Here is a 14,269-nt window from a genome sequence, read left to right on the forward strand (position 1 = left end):
GAAGTCCTTTTTTTGTGAATTAAAACTGATGTTAGACACTGACACCTTGTGTTTGGAAATAAACATTTCACCTTTTAGACTCCCTTCAGACTTTGGCCGCGCCCTGTATTAATGTATGAATTTACAGTGTTATAAATAAGATTAGAACTGTGTTGAAACATTTGAAGGAGAATAATGTGTATTTTTTATGAATGAAAGAAAACAGTTTGACATCACAAGCCCCGCCCCCTCCTGTCATGAGCTAAAATATACGGAAGTAGTTCAGAACTTGTCAACAAGAAAGGCCGACTGACATGGTAACGTACTTGGCTCCTGTTTCTTTCTTTTAAAACCATTTTATTGCCTTTTTGCCGCTTCTAACCTACATGTTATGGTTTCTTTGGGTACTAAAACACTAAGTGTCGTGGTCGAAGCCGTTTTCTTGTGGTGTCGCGGCCCAGAAGAAGCGAATAAACGAACAGGGACGTTAGGATGTTAGCGGTTAGCTCGCCAGGAAGCTAGCTGTTAAAAGACGCTCTAAAGACGACGAGCAGCTGCTCCCTCCTTCTCCCTCAAACCGAAACTAACTCAGCGTTATCTCAGGACATTATGTAAACTTGAAGGGAACAAAACGAGCTGTTAATCGACCTGAGCCCGATAGTCAGATAGTTTTACTTTACCGGGAATTATAGAAAGACTTTGAAACAGTTTATTTTTATCTCGGAAATGGTGGCCATCCTGGCGTCATTGTTGAGAAGATTATAGGAAGGAAATCCATGTGTGTGTGCTGCGTATGTGTGTAAATGTTGTGTAAGAGATCAAAATAACCTCAGTTTTCAAGAGCATAGAGATATATTAATTTCTATCCTGGATATATAACGATATTGAATTGAAGGACGTATAATTATGGCTACTTTTAATGCAGTGCTCACTTGTTTGGTGCTGTAACAATTGCTCTCGGGTAAAACAACTCATTTATTTGTTCTGGTCTGACAAGTATGTAATAATATTTTAAGTGGGCGCAGATAGACTGTAAAACAAATGCGTCAAAACATCAATGAAACGAACAAAATGGATTAGCATTATGAGTATTTTCTTTTATTGTTCAACCAATGGCTAAATACCCAAAAAGTAATCATAGAAGACTATTTTTAGTCTAATTTCCTTCCTTTAATTTATCTTCTTCCTCACTTTGCAGGTGAAGTCTTCCTGAATGAAATCTCCTAAGATGGCGCTTCTCTGACATTTTATTTCAATTTTTAAGTCTTCAGTTGTTTTTTTTTTTTTTTGTTTTGTTTTTTTAAAATAATTTCCAGCTTTTTGGAGGAGAAACATTATCACAATGACAGTCACTTACAACCTCTGTGCCCTCCTGGTTTTCACCATATCAGGTGAGTGAATACACATACATTACATCTGTGCTGTTTTTGTGTACGTCTCTAAGGTTCCTGCTTTAAATGTTTATCAAGCAAAGGTCATGTTTGCACTTCTCTTGTCAGACAGCATTTACGATTTCAGCTGTTGTGATTAAACGCTGGCCTGACTTGTACCGTTTTTGCTTGTTTCCTCTGCAGTGTGCAGCCGTTTTGTGCCCGCCCTCTGTTCAGGTAAGGAAACAGCTAGTCAGCACTTTATCTCATGTTGTGTCCATGGGTACCATGGAAGGATTTTTCAATGTCACATTCTTGTTTCATATCTTCCTGTAACCTACAATGTGTAATAGTAGTGGTAATAGCAGGCTGCAGGCAGAGCATATTTAACAGTACTTTCTTTACTTCCCTAAACACCTACTTTCACCTGTAGTTTGAAAACAGGTGTTAGGAGAGGGAAGAGTGATGTAATAAACTTTAAGCAGAAACAGTCAGGTTGCTGACATTTCATACACACCTTATTTGTTTTATCCCATAAAGTAACACTTGACTTTTAACATCTTAACCTGTGCGTCTTTTGTCTTGTTGTATCTTAGCCCACTGCGGGCATTCACTTCAAGTCTTAGACAACCAAGTGGGAGAGATCAGGAGTTCTGCTTACCACAGCTGGTCCTACCGCTTCGGCCCAACCTATGACTGCTGGATCATCAAGGGTGTGGAGGGAGAACCTGTCGTTCTCAGGTAGAGATGCTGAGAGAATATAAAAGACCAGAGACACAGGATGTTGCTTTCAGAGTTCAAAGATGTTGAGTAGTTTGCTCCCAATTATTTGCTGTCAGTCAGATGTGGGATATCTTCTGGGTCAATTATAGACTGAGCTGAATATCATGTAAATATTTGCAGACCAGTTGTACATTGTATTAATTGTTTTTCTGGAGTACTTGATTATGTTCTGTGGTAAGAATGTAATGTATTATGAGTGGCCTGGAAGTGGGCAATATGAATAAAAATCAGTCCTGTAAAATTAATTGAGAAACAGTTTGTGGATGAAATAATCAGACAGGAAGGTCTGATGCAAAGGCCATAACACACCCAGAGATATTAAAAGGGATCGATACAATACTGTAAATTTTATGACAGCATTTCTTACAGTTTATATTGTTCAACATTTGTCTCAAAGGTGCTGCAGTTTCTCTTAAAGTAAGGTTTTCAGTCCGCCTCCTATTGCCAATCCCTCGTTTTTCTTACTTTAAATCTTTTTTTCAGCTTTTCCCAGTTTTCAGCTCGGTGTAGGAAGGAATGGGTGTCTATAAAATCATCAACTGGTGGTGAGCCGGTTGTCCTCTGCGGCTCTAAGCTGCCGCCGCCCATGGAATTCCCAGGGGGGAATATTACAGTGATGCACCACTTCCTCCCGCATCTGTTCCCTGTGTCATCGTTTCTGTTGAGCTATGCCAGAGGTATGATGATGTGGTGTTTTTTTTCCATAAACATCTTTTTCTAAACTCTTGCAAAATGCTGTCTCCTTGTGCCTTGTCAAAAAAATAAATGGCTCTGCATTTCTGCTGCATGTTTAAGTTTGTTCTCATCAAAGTATCTTAATTTGTTTTATCCCTTTCTGTTTCCGTACATTCAGACTCAGGTGAATGCCCAGTGACATCTTTTGAATGCCTGGGGGGTCGTTGTCTTCCCCTCTCCTGGCGCTGTAATGGCCAGGTGGAGTGTCTCGGTGAAGGTCCTGGCATCGGCACTGATGAACAGGACTGCGATGCAGAAGTGGAAACTCCACAACCCCCAAAGCGACGCAGCACACAGGCAGAGGAGACCCAAAGAGAAACATATACAGAGATAAACCATGACAGGGACTCGGACAGACATAAGCCAGTAGATAAAACTTGGAGCTCAGACAGGTCAGCTGAGAGAAATAGTGAGTCTGAACTGTGGCAGTCGATGAAGGACAGGGAGGAGGAGGAGTCCCAGGTGGATCGAGAGCAACCTCAGACTCATAAGGAGATGGCTGTGACACCCACTCCCATCGAGTGGCCTTGCGGAGGGCTCCTCCAAACCTTTTATGGGACGTTCTCCCCTCCAGCCATTCGGAATTCTGCTCTGTACTGTGTCTGGACTCTGGACCCTCAGGACTCCAGGCCACTCAGACTGGACCTGCAGCAGTTGGTGCTGGGACATGGGGACAGACTCACCATCTACAACAGAGAGCAAGGCAATGGGGACGTAATTAAAACTGTGAGTTTGCTTTAATTGGAAAATGTATCCAAACATTCACAGTTTTTTAAAAAGCATTATAAAACAGTTCTTATGGTAACATAATGTCCCTCTCTGGCATTTTACAGATCACCAGCACCTCCAATTACAAGTCAGTCCAAGTGGAATCCCACACTGGCCTGCTGTCGATGGTTTACGAGACACTTCCTGGCTCAGAGGGGAGCGGTTTTAACGCCACGTTCCACGTCGGGAGCTACTGCCCTCCATGGGAGGGTCGGTGTGGGGGAGCATCAGGAGGTTGTTTCACCCAGGAGCAAAGGTGCGACGGGAAATGGGACTGCCCTGAGACGGGGAAGGATGAGGAGGGATGCAGAGGCTGCAGTCCGAACCAGTTTGCCTGTGGGATGACGGGACAGAGGGCGCTGCCGCCCAGCCACTTCTCTGGCAGGCCCGTGTGTTACCCAGTCACAGAGAGATGCAACTACCAGCTGTACTGTGCCGATGGCAGGCGACGAGCGGACTGCACCGTGTGCCAGCCAGGGACCTTTCATTGTGACAGCGACAGGTCAGTGTGTGTGTTTTGTCTGTGTCAGTCTCTCTAAAGGTACTTTCACACTGAAAACCTGATTATCTCATTGGCTCGGAGAGGACAGCTGTCTTGTTCCCAGATCTTTAGTGGCTGTTGATTCTGAAAACAGCAGTAAACAAAACATCTCACCTCGTGGTCCATTCAGTAGCTTTTCTGGAGATTTTGACCACATTAAATTGCTTGTATCAGCAGGTTGTGTTTGCTGTTGCCATGGAGCTTTAGTTCAAACTTTTGGCCTTGAGGCGATTTCACCTCTAGGATGATTAAAGGCTGATGTTCAAAGCTTATTCATGACCTTGAAAACAGGATTTGACAAAACAGCCTCTCTTCAAGGTCCATTTAGTAGCTGTTCAGCTACTGTTTGCTTGTTTTTATATGTTTTGTCAAATGGTTTGTGTCTTCATTGTGGTCAGGTTAGCTAAGTATCAGTGCAAGGTGTGTCTGGGTAATAAATGTAAAGTGTGTGAGTCAGAGGGTGTGTACAGAAACCTGACAACATGAGAGTTAAAATACATTTTTCTGAAGTACAGAACCTGGTTTTGGTTTACTTTGTGGATTTACAGTTGGGTTGCACTCATGATGGTGTGAAGCAATTCTGTAAATGTTAAACCAATAAGAAGAAGTGCCTGAAAATGGGTACATATCACACATTCCCATTCTGTTGTATCAGCATAATAAAAGTTTAATTTTAAACTTGAGAATGGAAAAAAGGAGTTCTGTGACCCGTTAAGAGTAGTTACTCAGCTGCATATATAAGACTAAAAACCTCTTCATTATTATGTAACAAAACAACAAAAAATTGTGAAAGATGTTAATAAAATTCATGGTGAATTATTCAATGTATTGCATGTATTGAACTGAGAGCCCCAAACTTTAGGACACAACCCTCACATTAACTAGTAAAATACTATACGTTCTAACACAACTGTCACAGTATCTGGTGTGCTGTTACCATGCTTTACAATCTAATGGTTTTATTTTGGGTTAGGCATCCGGATGTGCTTTCATGCGCAACTGAGTCTCTCACTCATATTATTCCTGCATACTCTAACACACAAGTGGCCCATTGTTTGTCCCGTCTGCAGGTGCGTGTTTGAGAGCTGGCGGCTGTGACGGCCAGGTGGACTGTAAGGACGGCACGGATGAGCTCAACTGCACCGTCATCCTGCCCCGCAAGGTCATCACCGCGGCAACGGTTGGCAGCCTGGTCTGTGGACTCCTGCTGGTGATCGCCATGGGCTGCACCTGTAAACTGTATTCGCTCAGGACCAGGGAGTACAGGTACAGGATCTTATCTCAGTTACAAACATGTTTGCTTCCCATGTTTCCCATCTTTGCCTTTTGAGATTATTTTGATTCTTCTTAACCAGCATAATGGGCTTTTTTGTGACTACTTCAGCCACATTTTGTGTTGATAATCTGAGACAGTGAGTCACGAGAGGCACACTTTGTTTTCCTAACTGCTAGCTTCAGCCGCTGCCAACACTACCAGACAGCACCTCTCAAACACCTCACAACCTCCCACAACACAGCCAGTACATATCGTACTCACTCGTTTTCCCCTCCTACCATAAACTACCAGGTTGTTGTAAACAGTCCGCTTCCCACGTGTGATTTGTCTCAGCCAAATTTAAACTATCTTGCAGCATCTTTATGAAGTCAAAACATTCATGCAACAAGAATAAACCATGTGTGGTGTTTGGGTTGTAGGCAATTATTGAGGGTAATTTAGTATAAGAAGTATGACAAAGGAGTGTATACTGTATCTGTTAAGAACCTCCACGACAAAAACCAAAACATGTTGGTAGTGTGTAACAAAGTGTCAGTGCGTATGAATGCATCTTAAACGTGTCTGTTTCTTGCCAGCATGTTTGCTCCAATCAGCCGTCAGGAAGCGGAGCTGATCCAGCAACAGGCTCCTCCATCCTACGGTCAGCTGATTGCCAGGGCATCATCCCCCGCCCGGTGGAGACTTCCCACAGAAAACCCCAACGAGGTGAGAGAGAGGAGCGTCACAAGAACAAGAATCTGCTTACAGGATGAATATGACTTTTTATCAGTGTCAGATAATCAATAACCCTAGAGTCATTTCAGCTGATAACTGTATAGTGTCCTGTTAAGTGCACAGCTTGCAGTGTTTTTGGAACATTTCTACATTATCATAGTACAGCTTGCATATTTCTATGCAGTTATTGACTGATACTTTTCTGGAAATTAGTTTGAAAAAGTGGGGTTTATATAGTCAGCATCCCAACGTCATGAAGGCAGAGGTTTAACACAGGCTCCTCCAGTGTTGGTTGCATTATGGATTGTTTGTAGCCTTACTGTTGCTAAGCTAGTGAGTTCATGTCTGTTTAGTCTCATTAAAGTGTTTAGGAAGCTCAGTTTTACCGACAGGAGTCTCTGATGGCCAAAAAATACCAGTGTCACAGAAAAACAACAAAAAAGTGTGGAGTCACCTTAGTTCATTTACGTACATGCAGGCTAAATTTCAGTCTTGCCTCCTTCACTTCAGTGTCCAGTGTTGAGCTGTGACACTGACTTATTTGTTTGCACCTAAATTTAAAGCACATGACAGTAATGTGGAAATCAAACGTAAGCTTGAGCCTCAAAGGACCGTAACAAATTAATGTAATGCTCTAGAGTTTGAATCAAAGGAGTCAGTATGAAAACACTCGCTCACAAACTGAAGATGGGGAGCACTGATGATAGAATTAGTCGTGGGAAAAGAGGCCACATTGCTGAGTTGCACAATCTTTGACTCTTCAGGCACGTTGAGTACACTACAGTCCACAGTGGTTCTTGTCTCGTCTGTCCTGAAGTCATGTGCTCCACTTCAGCAGACTTATTAATCCCCAGCAGCAGACTGTGGCCTGAAGTAGTGTTGAGATAGAGCTAATGTGCTGTTGCCATGCAAGTTCACACTAAGGTGCTTTATTATTAGCTGGTGAGGACAGCCAAGGTGATGGAGGCAGACGTATTAACTGTATAAAACAAAGCATGTACTGATGGGAAATGCCCAAGCTGCCTGCTTGCTCTTTAAACTTGGATCAGTGTATTGTGAATACAAACCTTTGTAGTGCGGATGATTTTAATACCATTTAAGGAAATGGAGCAAGAGTTGTTGAGTGTATTTTGACTGATTTTCTCTTTTCCACTCTCTGTTTCTTCACCTGTTCCTCCATGTCAGACCTCGTCTCTGTCTCTGAGGGGAATTCTCCAGCTCCTCCGTCAGGATGCCTCCAGCTCCCCGCATCGCAGACGCAGGCCCCGATTTGTCCGCCGGGCCGTTCGCCGCATGAGGAGGTGGGTCTCATCCCCAGACCTCCCTCCAGGCCGACTCAGGCATCAAGCTCTGGTCAGCAGCAGTCGGACGCCGCTCCTCCGGTCAGGAACCAGCTCACTCCACTCCACAAGCTCCTCGTCGGCTGTGGAGGCAGTCAACCAGCCGGTGCCTCAGAAACTTGGCTTGTTGGCTCAGTCAGAGCAGCAGCAGCAGCAGCAGGAAGCACCACCTCCTCTACTGCCGCTTCCCCCTCCGCCTGTCTCCTCTCCGCCTCCACCTCCGTATGCTCCCCCAGCTCCTCCCACGGCCGCCCTTCACACTCCTCCTGTAGCCGTCCCTCCGAGCAGCCCCTCTCTGGCCTCCATCTTCCACACGCTGGGCCTGAGCATCTCCCTCTTCAGAGCCTCGCCTTCTTCCTCCTCCACCAACTCCATGCCCCCTCTCCGCCTCCCCGTCTTTCTCCTCGTCCTCTTCAGACGACGAGGGTGCTGCTTATCCCCTCTCTGAAGACACCTTCAGAGGATGATGTGCCATGCTCACTGAATGACCGCACCACCCAATACTCCACACCACTCCTTTTTCCCCCGACACACTGATAACTGAAACCCAGTCTTTCCACATTTGTTTGAACTTAAGCACAGGAGTGGCCCACAGCGAGACTCACCCTCACTGTGCAAGTCTGGTGCCTTTTGAAATTGCTTTGAGTTGGATTTATTGACTTATGGAATCAAGTATTTGACCATTTTTAAAGACTTCCTTAAGAAAGTGTAAGTTTTAGACGAAAAGCATGGCTGATGTATGCTGGCGAGTAAGTGTAGGTGAGTGTTGGTTGTGCACTTAATTAACGCTGGGCTGCACATTGAAGGTAAACTTTTTGCACAGAAGAATCTTCCCTATCCAGATACTGAGGCAGGCTACTGTCAGTTGAATGATTAGAGTTTTTATGATGGAAAATAATTGTGTTTGTATGGCTGCAACAGTGTGAATGCATTTGCATTTTAGTCTTACATAGACAGTGGAGTATGTTTGTAGATGTGGATTGTCCCCACATACTTCTGCCACTTGCATCCAGTCTCACGTTATATCACAGATATTATAGAAAAAAAAAACATTTCCCCTATTTAAGTGCCTTTTGAGGAGTTTCCTGTAGATGGCTGGAGGTGATTGAGATGATTCCTGAGTTACACACTGCACACGAAAACACACAAAGGCACGTTTTCCTTACATCACAGCACGCATCGACACATCAGTGACTTTATTATAACACGAAAAGAGATGCATGTCTACTCTGCAAGCTGGCAATAACTTTTTGGGACCCCTGTTTTAGTGCACATCGATTGCAACGTAACATATATGCGTGTTAAAGTACACACACGTGTACACTTCCTAAGTGAATGTATGTAATCTACAAAAGCAAACGTGTCAAAAGACAATCTCTCTGGTGCCTGATTTTAGATGTGTGTGTATGTGTGTGTAGTGTGCACAGGAAGATAAGGCGCCCTGGTGATGAAAGGGGCCCCGAAATCACAAAATAACCTCAACTTGAATCTTCAGCCCCTGAGGGGAATTGATCGCATTCTGTCACATTTTGACACAACAGACTTGTGGTGTGCCATTTGTATTGTTGTACATTTTATGGAGTTTTTATTTCTGCAAGTTACTTATCTTTTTTTTTCTCTTTCGGTTGTTCTCCTTGCTTTGTTGAATGTACTAGGGTCGATGTGGACTAGCCAGAAGTTTTAAATTTGCAGTGTAATGAGATAAATAAGAGAGAAAGTGATTTTATGATTTATTAGGTCATCTTCACTGGTATATAAGTAAAAATGTGGCTGAGATTAAACAATTTGCACTTTTAGGTTTTGTGTATTGTCTGTGTTTTTTAAGCAAAGTGTGTGAGGAGCGGCTGACACCTCAGTAACAGATGAAAGAGCTGTCGCTTTGTGCTTTGTATTCAAAACTCCTGTAGAAATTCACAGACTCCTGAAAGAGCTCCTCAGTTGGTGTCCTGGAGAGAAGCTGAGATCATCACTGGTGCACAGGATAAAAGGTGAGTGCAGAGAAAATCAAGCTGTACCATTGAACACTGAAACTACATGGAGAGACTGATGTTGCATCAACCTTCAAGGTAATTATAATGATTAATTAATAACTAATTAATAGTTCAGTGCTGCAGGTAAGTGACTGCTGAATTTCACTTTACATTTAGCAGCTGCTTTGGCAGGCACACAGCCTAGTTTTTTCACAGCAAAGTCAGACCCCACAGATAAAAAGTAGTCCATGATAATCTTTGAATTATATTGAGTTACTGTGTGTTTTATGTATATTTTATTATTTGTAGAAAGTAGGAATCATACTGTGAGTCCAGTACATTACATGCACCTTTAAAATGTCCTGATAGGTTTTGCACCATTATGAATACATTTTACCAACAAAAAAAAGAAGAAAAAAAAAAAAAAACATCTTGACAAATGCTTGATATTGAAAAAGTGATTCAAAATAGGCCTCGGCCAGTAAACAAGAAAACTAAACAGACTGATAGCATGGCTTAAAACATTTTCTGCTGAGTCAGCTTTGAATTCAGTAAGTACCCTCAACCTTTACATTTATTTTATTCAGTTAACTTTAGAATTTTGTTAACAATTATAAAAGTTTTACACTGCTGGGAAAACAATTCTGGTGGTGAAACAATTCAAAGAATTCGATTAAAAAACTACTCACTGTCGTCCTGTGTGACTTTTAAATAGGTTCCAGCCATAATTATGGCTTTACCTCCATCCCAGAGACTGTGGGTGGGATGTTGGTGGTAATGGTGGTTGAGCTCCCTGGAGTCCTGCAGAAGTGCATCTTTGATGAGGTTCAGGCTCAGGTCAGAGCGGTCAGAGCTGCACCCATCCACCCAGACAGCCCACCCAACGAGCCCAGACTCAGATCCCTGACCGGGCAAGAGCACCCGCCACCCTCTAAGCAACAAAACCAATGGTGGAGGATGGAGGACAGTGAAGCCCCCTCCTGCCTCTCCACAGCCAATCAGGATCCACACCTGGATTCCAAGAGAGAACGACAACCTATCAGACGCAGAGAAAGACAGACTGAAGTCAGCAGTGGCCGAGGCTGTGAGGGTGGTGTCTTCTTTACTATCAGGTGAAAAGACACCACACACACACACACACACACACACACACACACACACTTGCATACAGAGAGACTAATATGAATCAATTATTCTATGACCTTTTTTGATAGTGAACAGAGTACTGGGTCCTCTGCTGCTCAGCAGAGACGTCAACAAATACTGCAAGTTTATCTGGAGCAATTCAAGAAACACCAACTACAACAGGTGTGTATGCATTGATTTCCACAAATTCAAGTCAAAACAAAGTGTTCAAATTACAGTCATGAACAGTTACCTTTCTACATCACTTTTAAAGAGAAAGTGACGGGGGTTAGTAGAAATATTAGCACTGAAATGCTTTAGTTCTTTATTGTATCAGCCATCTTTTCCTCTGTCATGAGCACTGTTAACTAAAGGAGAAATGTCATGAAAGTGGATTTAAAAAGTAACAGATTTCTTCCTTCAGGTGTGGTCGAGCCAACAACAACTACAGGAGTGAGACCTGTCTGGATGTGACGGTAAGTATCAGTCTGAACGATTTTAACAGTATGAACCTGTATCTGTTCCTTTTCTATGAATGACACAGAAGCTCCTTAAAATCCATTGTTTGTCATCCCTGCTATGAACAGATCCCAGATGATCACCTGGTTGGATGTGACATTTACCCAGAGCCAGATTCACCTCGTAGGACTGTTCTCAGACCTGAAGGTGCTGGACTCCCTGACACTGACTTCCTGCTGTACCTCCACACACAGTCCACTGACAAGTGCAGAGCAGAGGTGAAGACATATGTCTGTACTGATGAAACCCTATTTTAGCTGCTTTTACTGTTTCTCATTCTACATGCTTTCTTTCTGTGCACACAGCCTGATGTGTTTGCCTACGCTGTCCACTGCCAGACAGACACCCATGGGCGACCTGTGGCTGGGGTGGTGGTCATCTGCAGACTGACAGAATCCACGTACAACCACCAGGCTACAGTACAGGTGTGATTTACTATATTAATAATACATTTTTAAAATGAAATAAATGATGGTGCTATGGGAACATAAGAAGTAGCAGCAATCATAATGAACCTGTGTCATTGTTTATTTTCCAGACTGTGATCCATGAGCTGTTTCATGCACTTGGTTTCTCTAAAGATCTCTTCCACACCTGGAGAGATTGTTCCTCCTCTTCTCAAGGTTTTTGAGCTCATTGTAATATCTTTTTTTCACTGTACCTTTAATTAGCTTTTAAGTATTCACATTAAAACATGAAGATGATAACATAGAAATAGAAATATAGAAAGAAATAGAATTTAATACCTAACAAGAAAGATTAAAGAAGAACATTAAAAAGAAGACTCAGAAAACTGTGTTGATTTGTGCTGCAGTGGGTGCTGGATGTTCACCTCGGGGGAAAGTGATTCACTCTGATGGATCGGGCCAGATGAGGATTTACACCCCGTCTGTCATCTCAGCTCTGCAGAGGCACTTGGCATCAACTGACCCTGAGCTCGGAGGGCCGCTGGAGAACCTGGTACTGAGCAGCTGAACTTCAACAAACTCTCTAACAGATTCAACAGAACCTCTCCTTGATCTGTCTCTAACTACCTGTCCACCACATCTTCTCCCCTCAGGATGTACATCCAGGTAGAGTGTCCTCTCACTGGGAGTCCCGGGTCCTGCGGGGGTCCATCATGGCAGCGGTGCTGGAGGACTCCACCACAGTCCGGATCGACCCAATCACTTTAGCTGCGTTACAAGACACAGGCTGGTACACTGTCAACCTGAGCCGGGCACAGAGTCTGGTCTGGGGTGACGGTAAGAGGGAATGAAGTGTGTAGATATTTTACCAAGAAATTACAAACAGAATAGTAGAAAACATCAGCTACAGTTTTAATTTAACTAAAATCACCTGACTTCTGAGTCGTAAAACTGTTTGAAGAAAAAATACATAATTTAATGACAATGTGTGTTTTTTGTAGGTGAAGGAGCCATGTTTGGCTCCCTGTCAACCTGCCAAGACAACTCCTCATTCTTTTTCTGCACTGGCAGGTTAATTTAAAATCACATATTTGTTCTCTACACAATGAATTTTTACATATATACTAATTTTTAAGAGGATTACAGGTTCCTTTTTTCTTTTCATGCCACATTTCTAGCACTAATGTTCATTTAATTTCTCTCAGTGGAGTTGGGTGTCATTTTCTTCACCTCCACAAGGGGGAGTGCCAGACTGATCCATACCTGGAGGGATGTGGTGTGTTCAAACCCCTCAAAAATGCAGTAAGTTACATTTCCTATCGTGATTTTCTTGAATCTCATCAAACATAATCACCCTTTGTACTAATTTTACATCTTTTCATTAGTTTCATAATGATGCACATTCTTTACATCTGCTCTGGATTTGGAGATTTCCAGCTCTATAAATCAGTAATATCTGTATTTTATGCATTTATTTGTATTATTCTGCCATTGCAGCACCAAATGTTCAGTCTTTTTCCTCTTGTCCTTCAGAGTGAATGCTGGAAAAAGGACAACACCAGGCAGACAGCTGGAGACGATTGGAGTGGGGAGATTTTGGGCCTCGACAGCCGTTGCTTCTTCTCCAACCTGACCACACAGGTGTGTGTGCATGTATGACAATGTTTTCTTACCTGTATCCTCTGTTTAACATTATTCTTTTCTCTCTCCACTTGTCTTTTACATCTATACATACATCAGTCTCTTGTGTCTAGCAGCTCTGTGGAGGGTCGCTGTTACAGACACAGGTGTACTGGACCAAACAGGTACCAAATCCAGGTGTATGGCTCTGAGTGGGTGGACTGTCCATCAGGGGACACAGTTCAGGTAAAATAACCACATATGATCCTGAATGTTAAAATATACTTTGATAGCAGCTACAAAAAATAATGAATGAATAAAGCACTAGAGCCACCTAGTGGTAGGTTTGATAACAACCTAAACTAGGCGCATCACGTGACCCACCTCTCAGGAACCTCTTAATTAAAGCAGGTGTGCTGAAGTGAGAGGACGCCACCGAGATAGTTCTCAACTTCGTTGCAGTTTCTTTAGATATTAACTTATTTAATGTATTTTTAAAGGCCTGTTTATTTTGAGTAACGTGTTTACAACAGTTAGCCAAAGCAGTTTAGCCTGAAGCAGCATCTGTCAGCAGCCATTTAAACCCCTGCACCTTCAAACTGTGAGTAACTACGCAACACAGCGTCTGTTTCGAATAAGTTTATCAATGTAATAACTACAGAAGCCGCAACAATTTTTTTATTTGCTTTATTTGCTTTAGCACTTTAGCCTCTAAGACTACCATGAGCTGGATGACTGAGAACCTACACAGACACATTAAGAAGTGAACTGTGCAAATGTTTGTTCATAATAAGCCCAGTAAAGCATCTCCAGCCATGATATGTAGCCTAATAAAGACTGTATGAAGAATATAGTAGAATAAAGTAGCAGTGGTATATATATATTGTACTATAGTGTATATAGTGATATGCTTTAAGTGATTTAATACAATGTATTATCTGCTTTTCTTTGTTTTTATTTTTCAGATAAAAGGATACCAGGGTTTAGTTTTCTGCCCTGACAGGAGGTTATGCCTGTACCCTGACATTAACCCTCCCTCAGATGATGTTAATACATTTCCCTCTTCTCACACAAGGCAAGTATGATTTTTAAAAAATCACTCTTGGTTTATATTAACCTGTA

The 14,269-nt window shown here is 42.6% G+C and overlaps 2 protein-coding genes across 2 annotated transcripts; both read left to right on the forward strand.

The window, feature by feature from the left end:
- The first annotated feature begins 1,177 nt into the window (after positions 1-1,177).
- On the forward strand, positions 1,178-7,973 carry lrp10 (low density lipoprotein receptor-related protein 10). The gene is given in 14 exon segments (XM_051075744.1): positions 1,178-1,370; positions 1,554-1,586; positions 1,946-2,090; positions 2,616-2,809; positions 2,986-3,593; positions 3,701-4,137; positions 5,247-5,268; positions 5,270-5,442; positions 6,028-6,157; positions 7,352-7,469; positions 7,472-7,534; positions 7,537-7,572; positions 7,575-7,882; positions 7,884-7,973. Coding segments are annotated over 14 exon segments (2,406 nt in total). The 5' UTR covers positions 1,178-1,321.
- A 2,280-nt stretch (positions 7,974-10,253) lies between these two features.
- LOC108902166 (ciliated left-right organizer metallopeptidase) lies at positions 10,254-14,232 on the forward strand. The gene is made up of 14 exons (XM_051075745.1): positions 10,254-10,313; positions 10,393-10,588; positions 10,691-10,784; positions 11,026-11,077; positions 11,189-11,338; positions 11,426-11,545; positions 11,659-11,743; positions 11,935-12,080; positions 12,181-12,364; positions 12,529-12,598; positions 12,733-12,829; positions 13,061-13,168; positions 13,268-13,393; positions 14,113-14,232. The coding sequence occupies exons 1-14, from the start codon at positions 10,254-10,256 to the stop codon at positions 14,230-14,232; spliced, it is 1,608 nt and encodes a 535-aa protein (XP_050931702.1).
- Positions 14,233-14,269: the final 37 nt, after the last annotated feature.

The sequence above is a fragment of the Lates calcarifer genome, linkage group LG14 (genome assembly GCF_001640805.2).
Source record: "Lates calcarifer isolate ASB-BC8 linkage group LG14, TLL_Latcal_v3, whole genome shotgun sequence".
Lineage (NCBI taxonomy): Eukaryota > Metazoa > Chordata > Actinopteri > Centropomidae > Lates > Lates calcarifer.

Coding starts and splice junctions, on each gene's coding strand:
- LOC108902166 (XM_051075745.1), top strand. CDS start 10,254: ATGGTGGTTGAGCTCCCTGGAGTCCTGCAGAAGTGCATCTTTGATGAG. Junction 11,078..11,188: donor AGACCTGTCTGGATGTGACG/GTAAGTATCAGT, acceptor TGCTATGAACAG/ATCCCAGATGATCACCTGGT. Junction 12,599..12,732: donor TTCTTTTTCTGCACTGGCAG/GTTAATTTAAAA, acceptor AATTTCTCTCAG/TGGAGTTGGGTGTCATTTTC.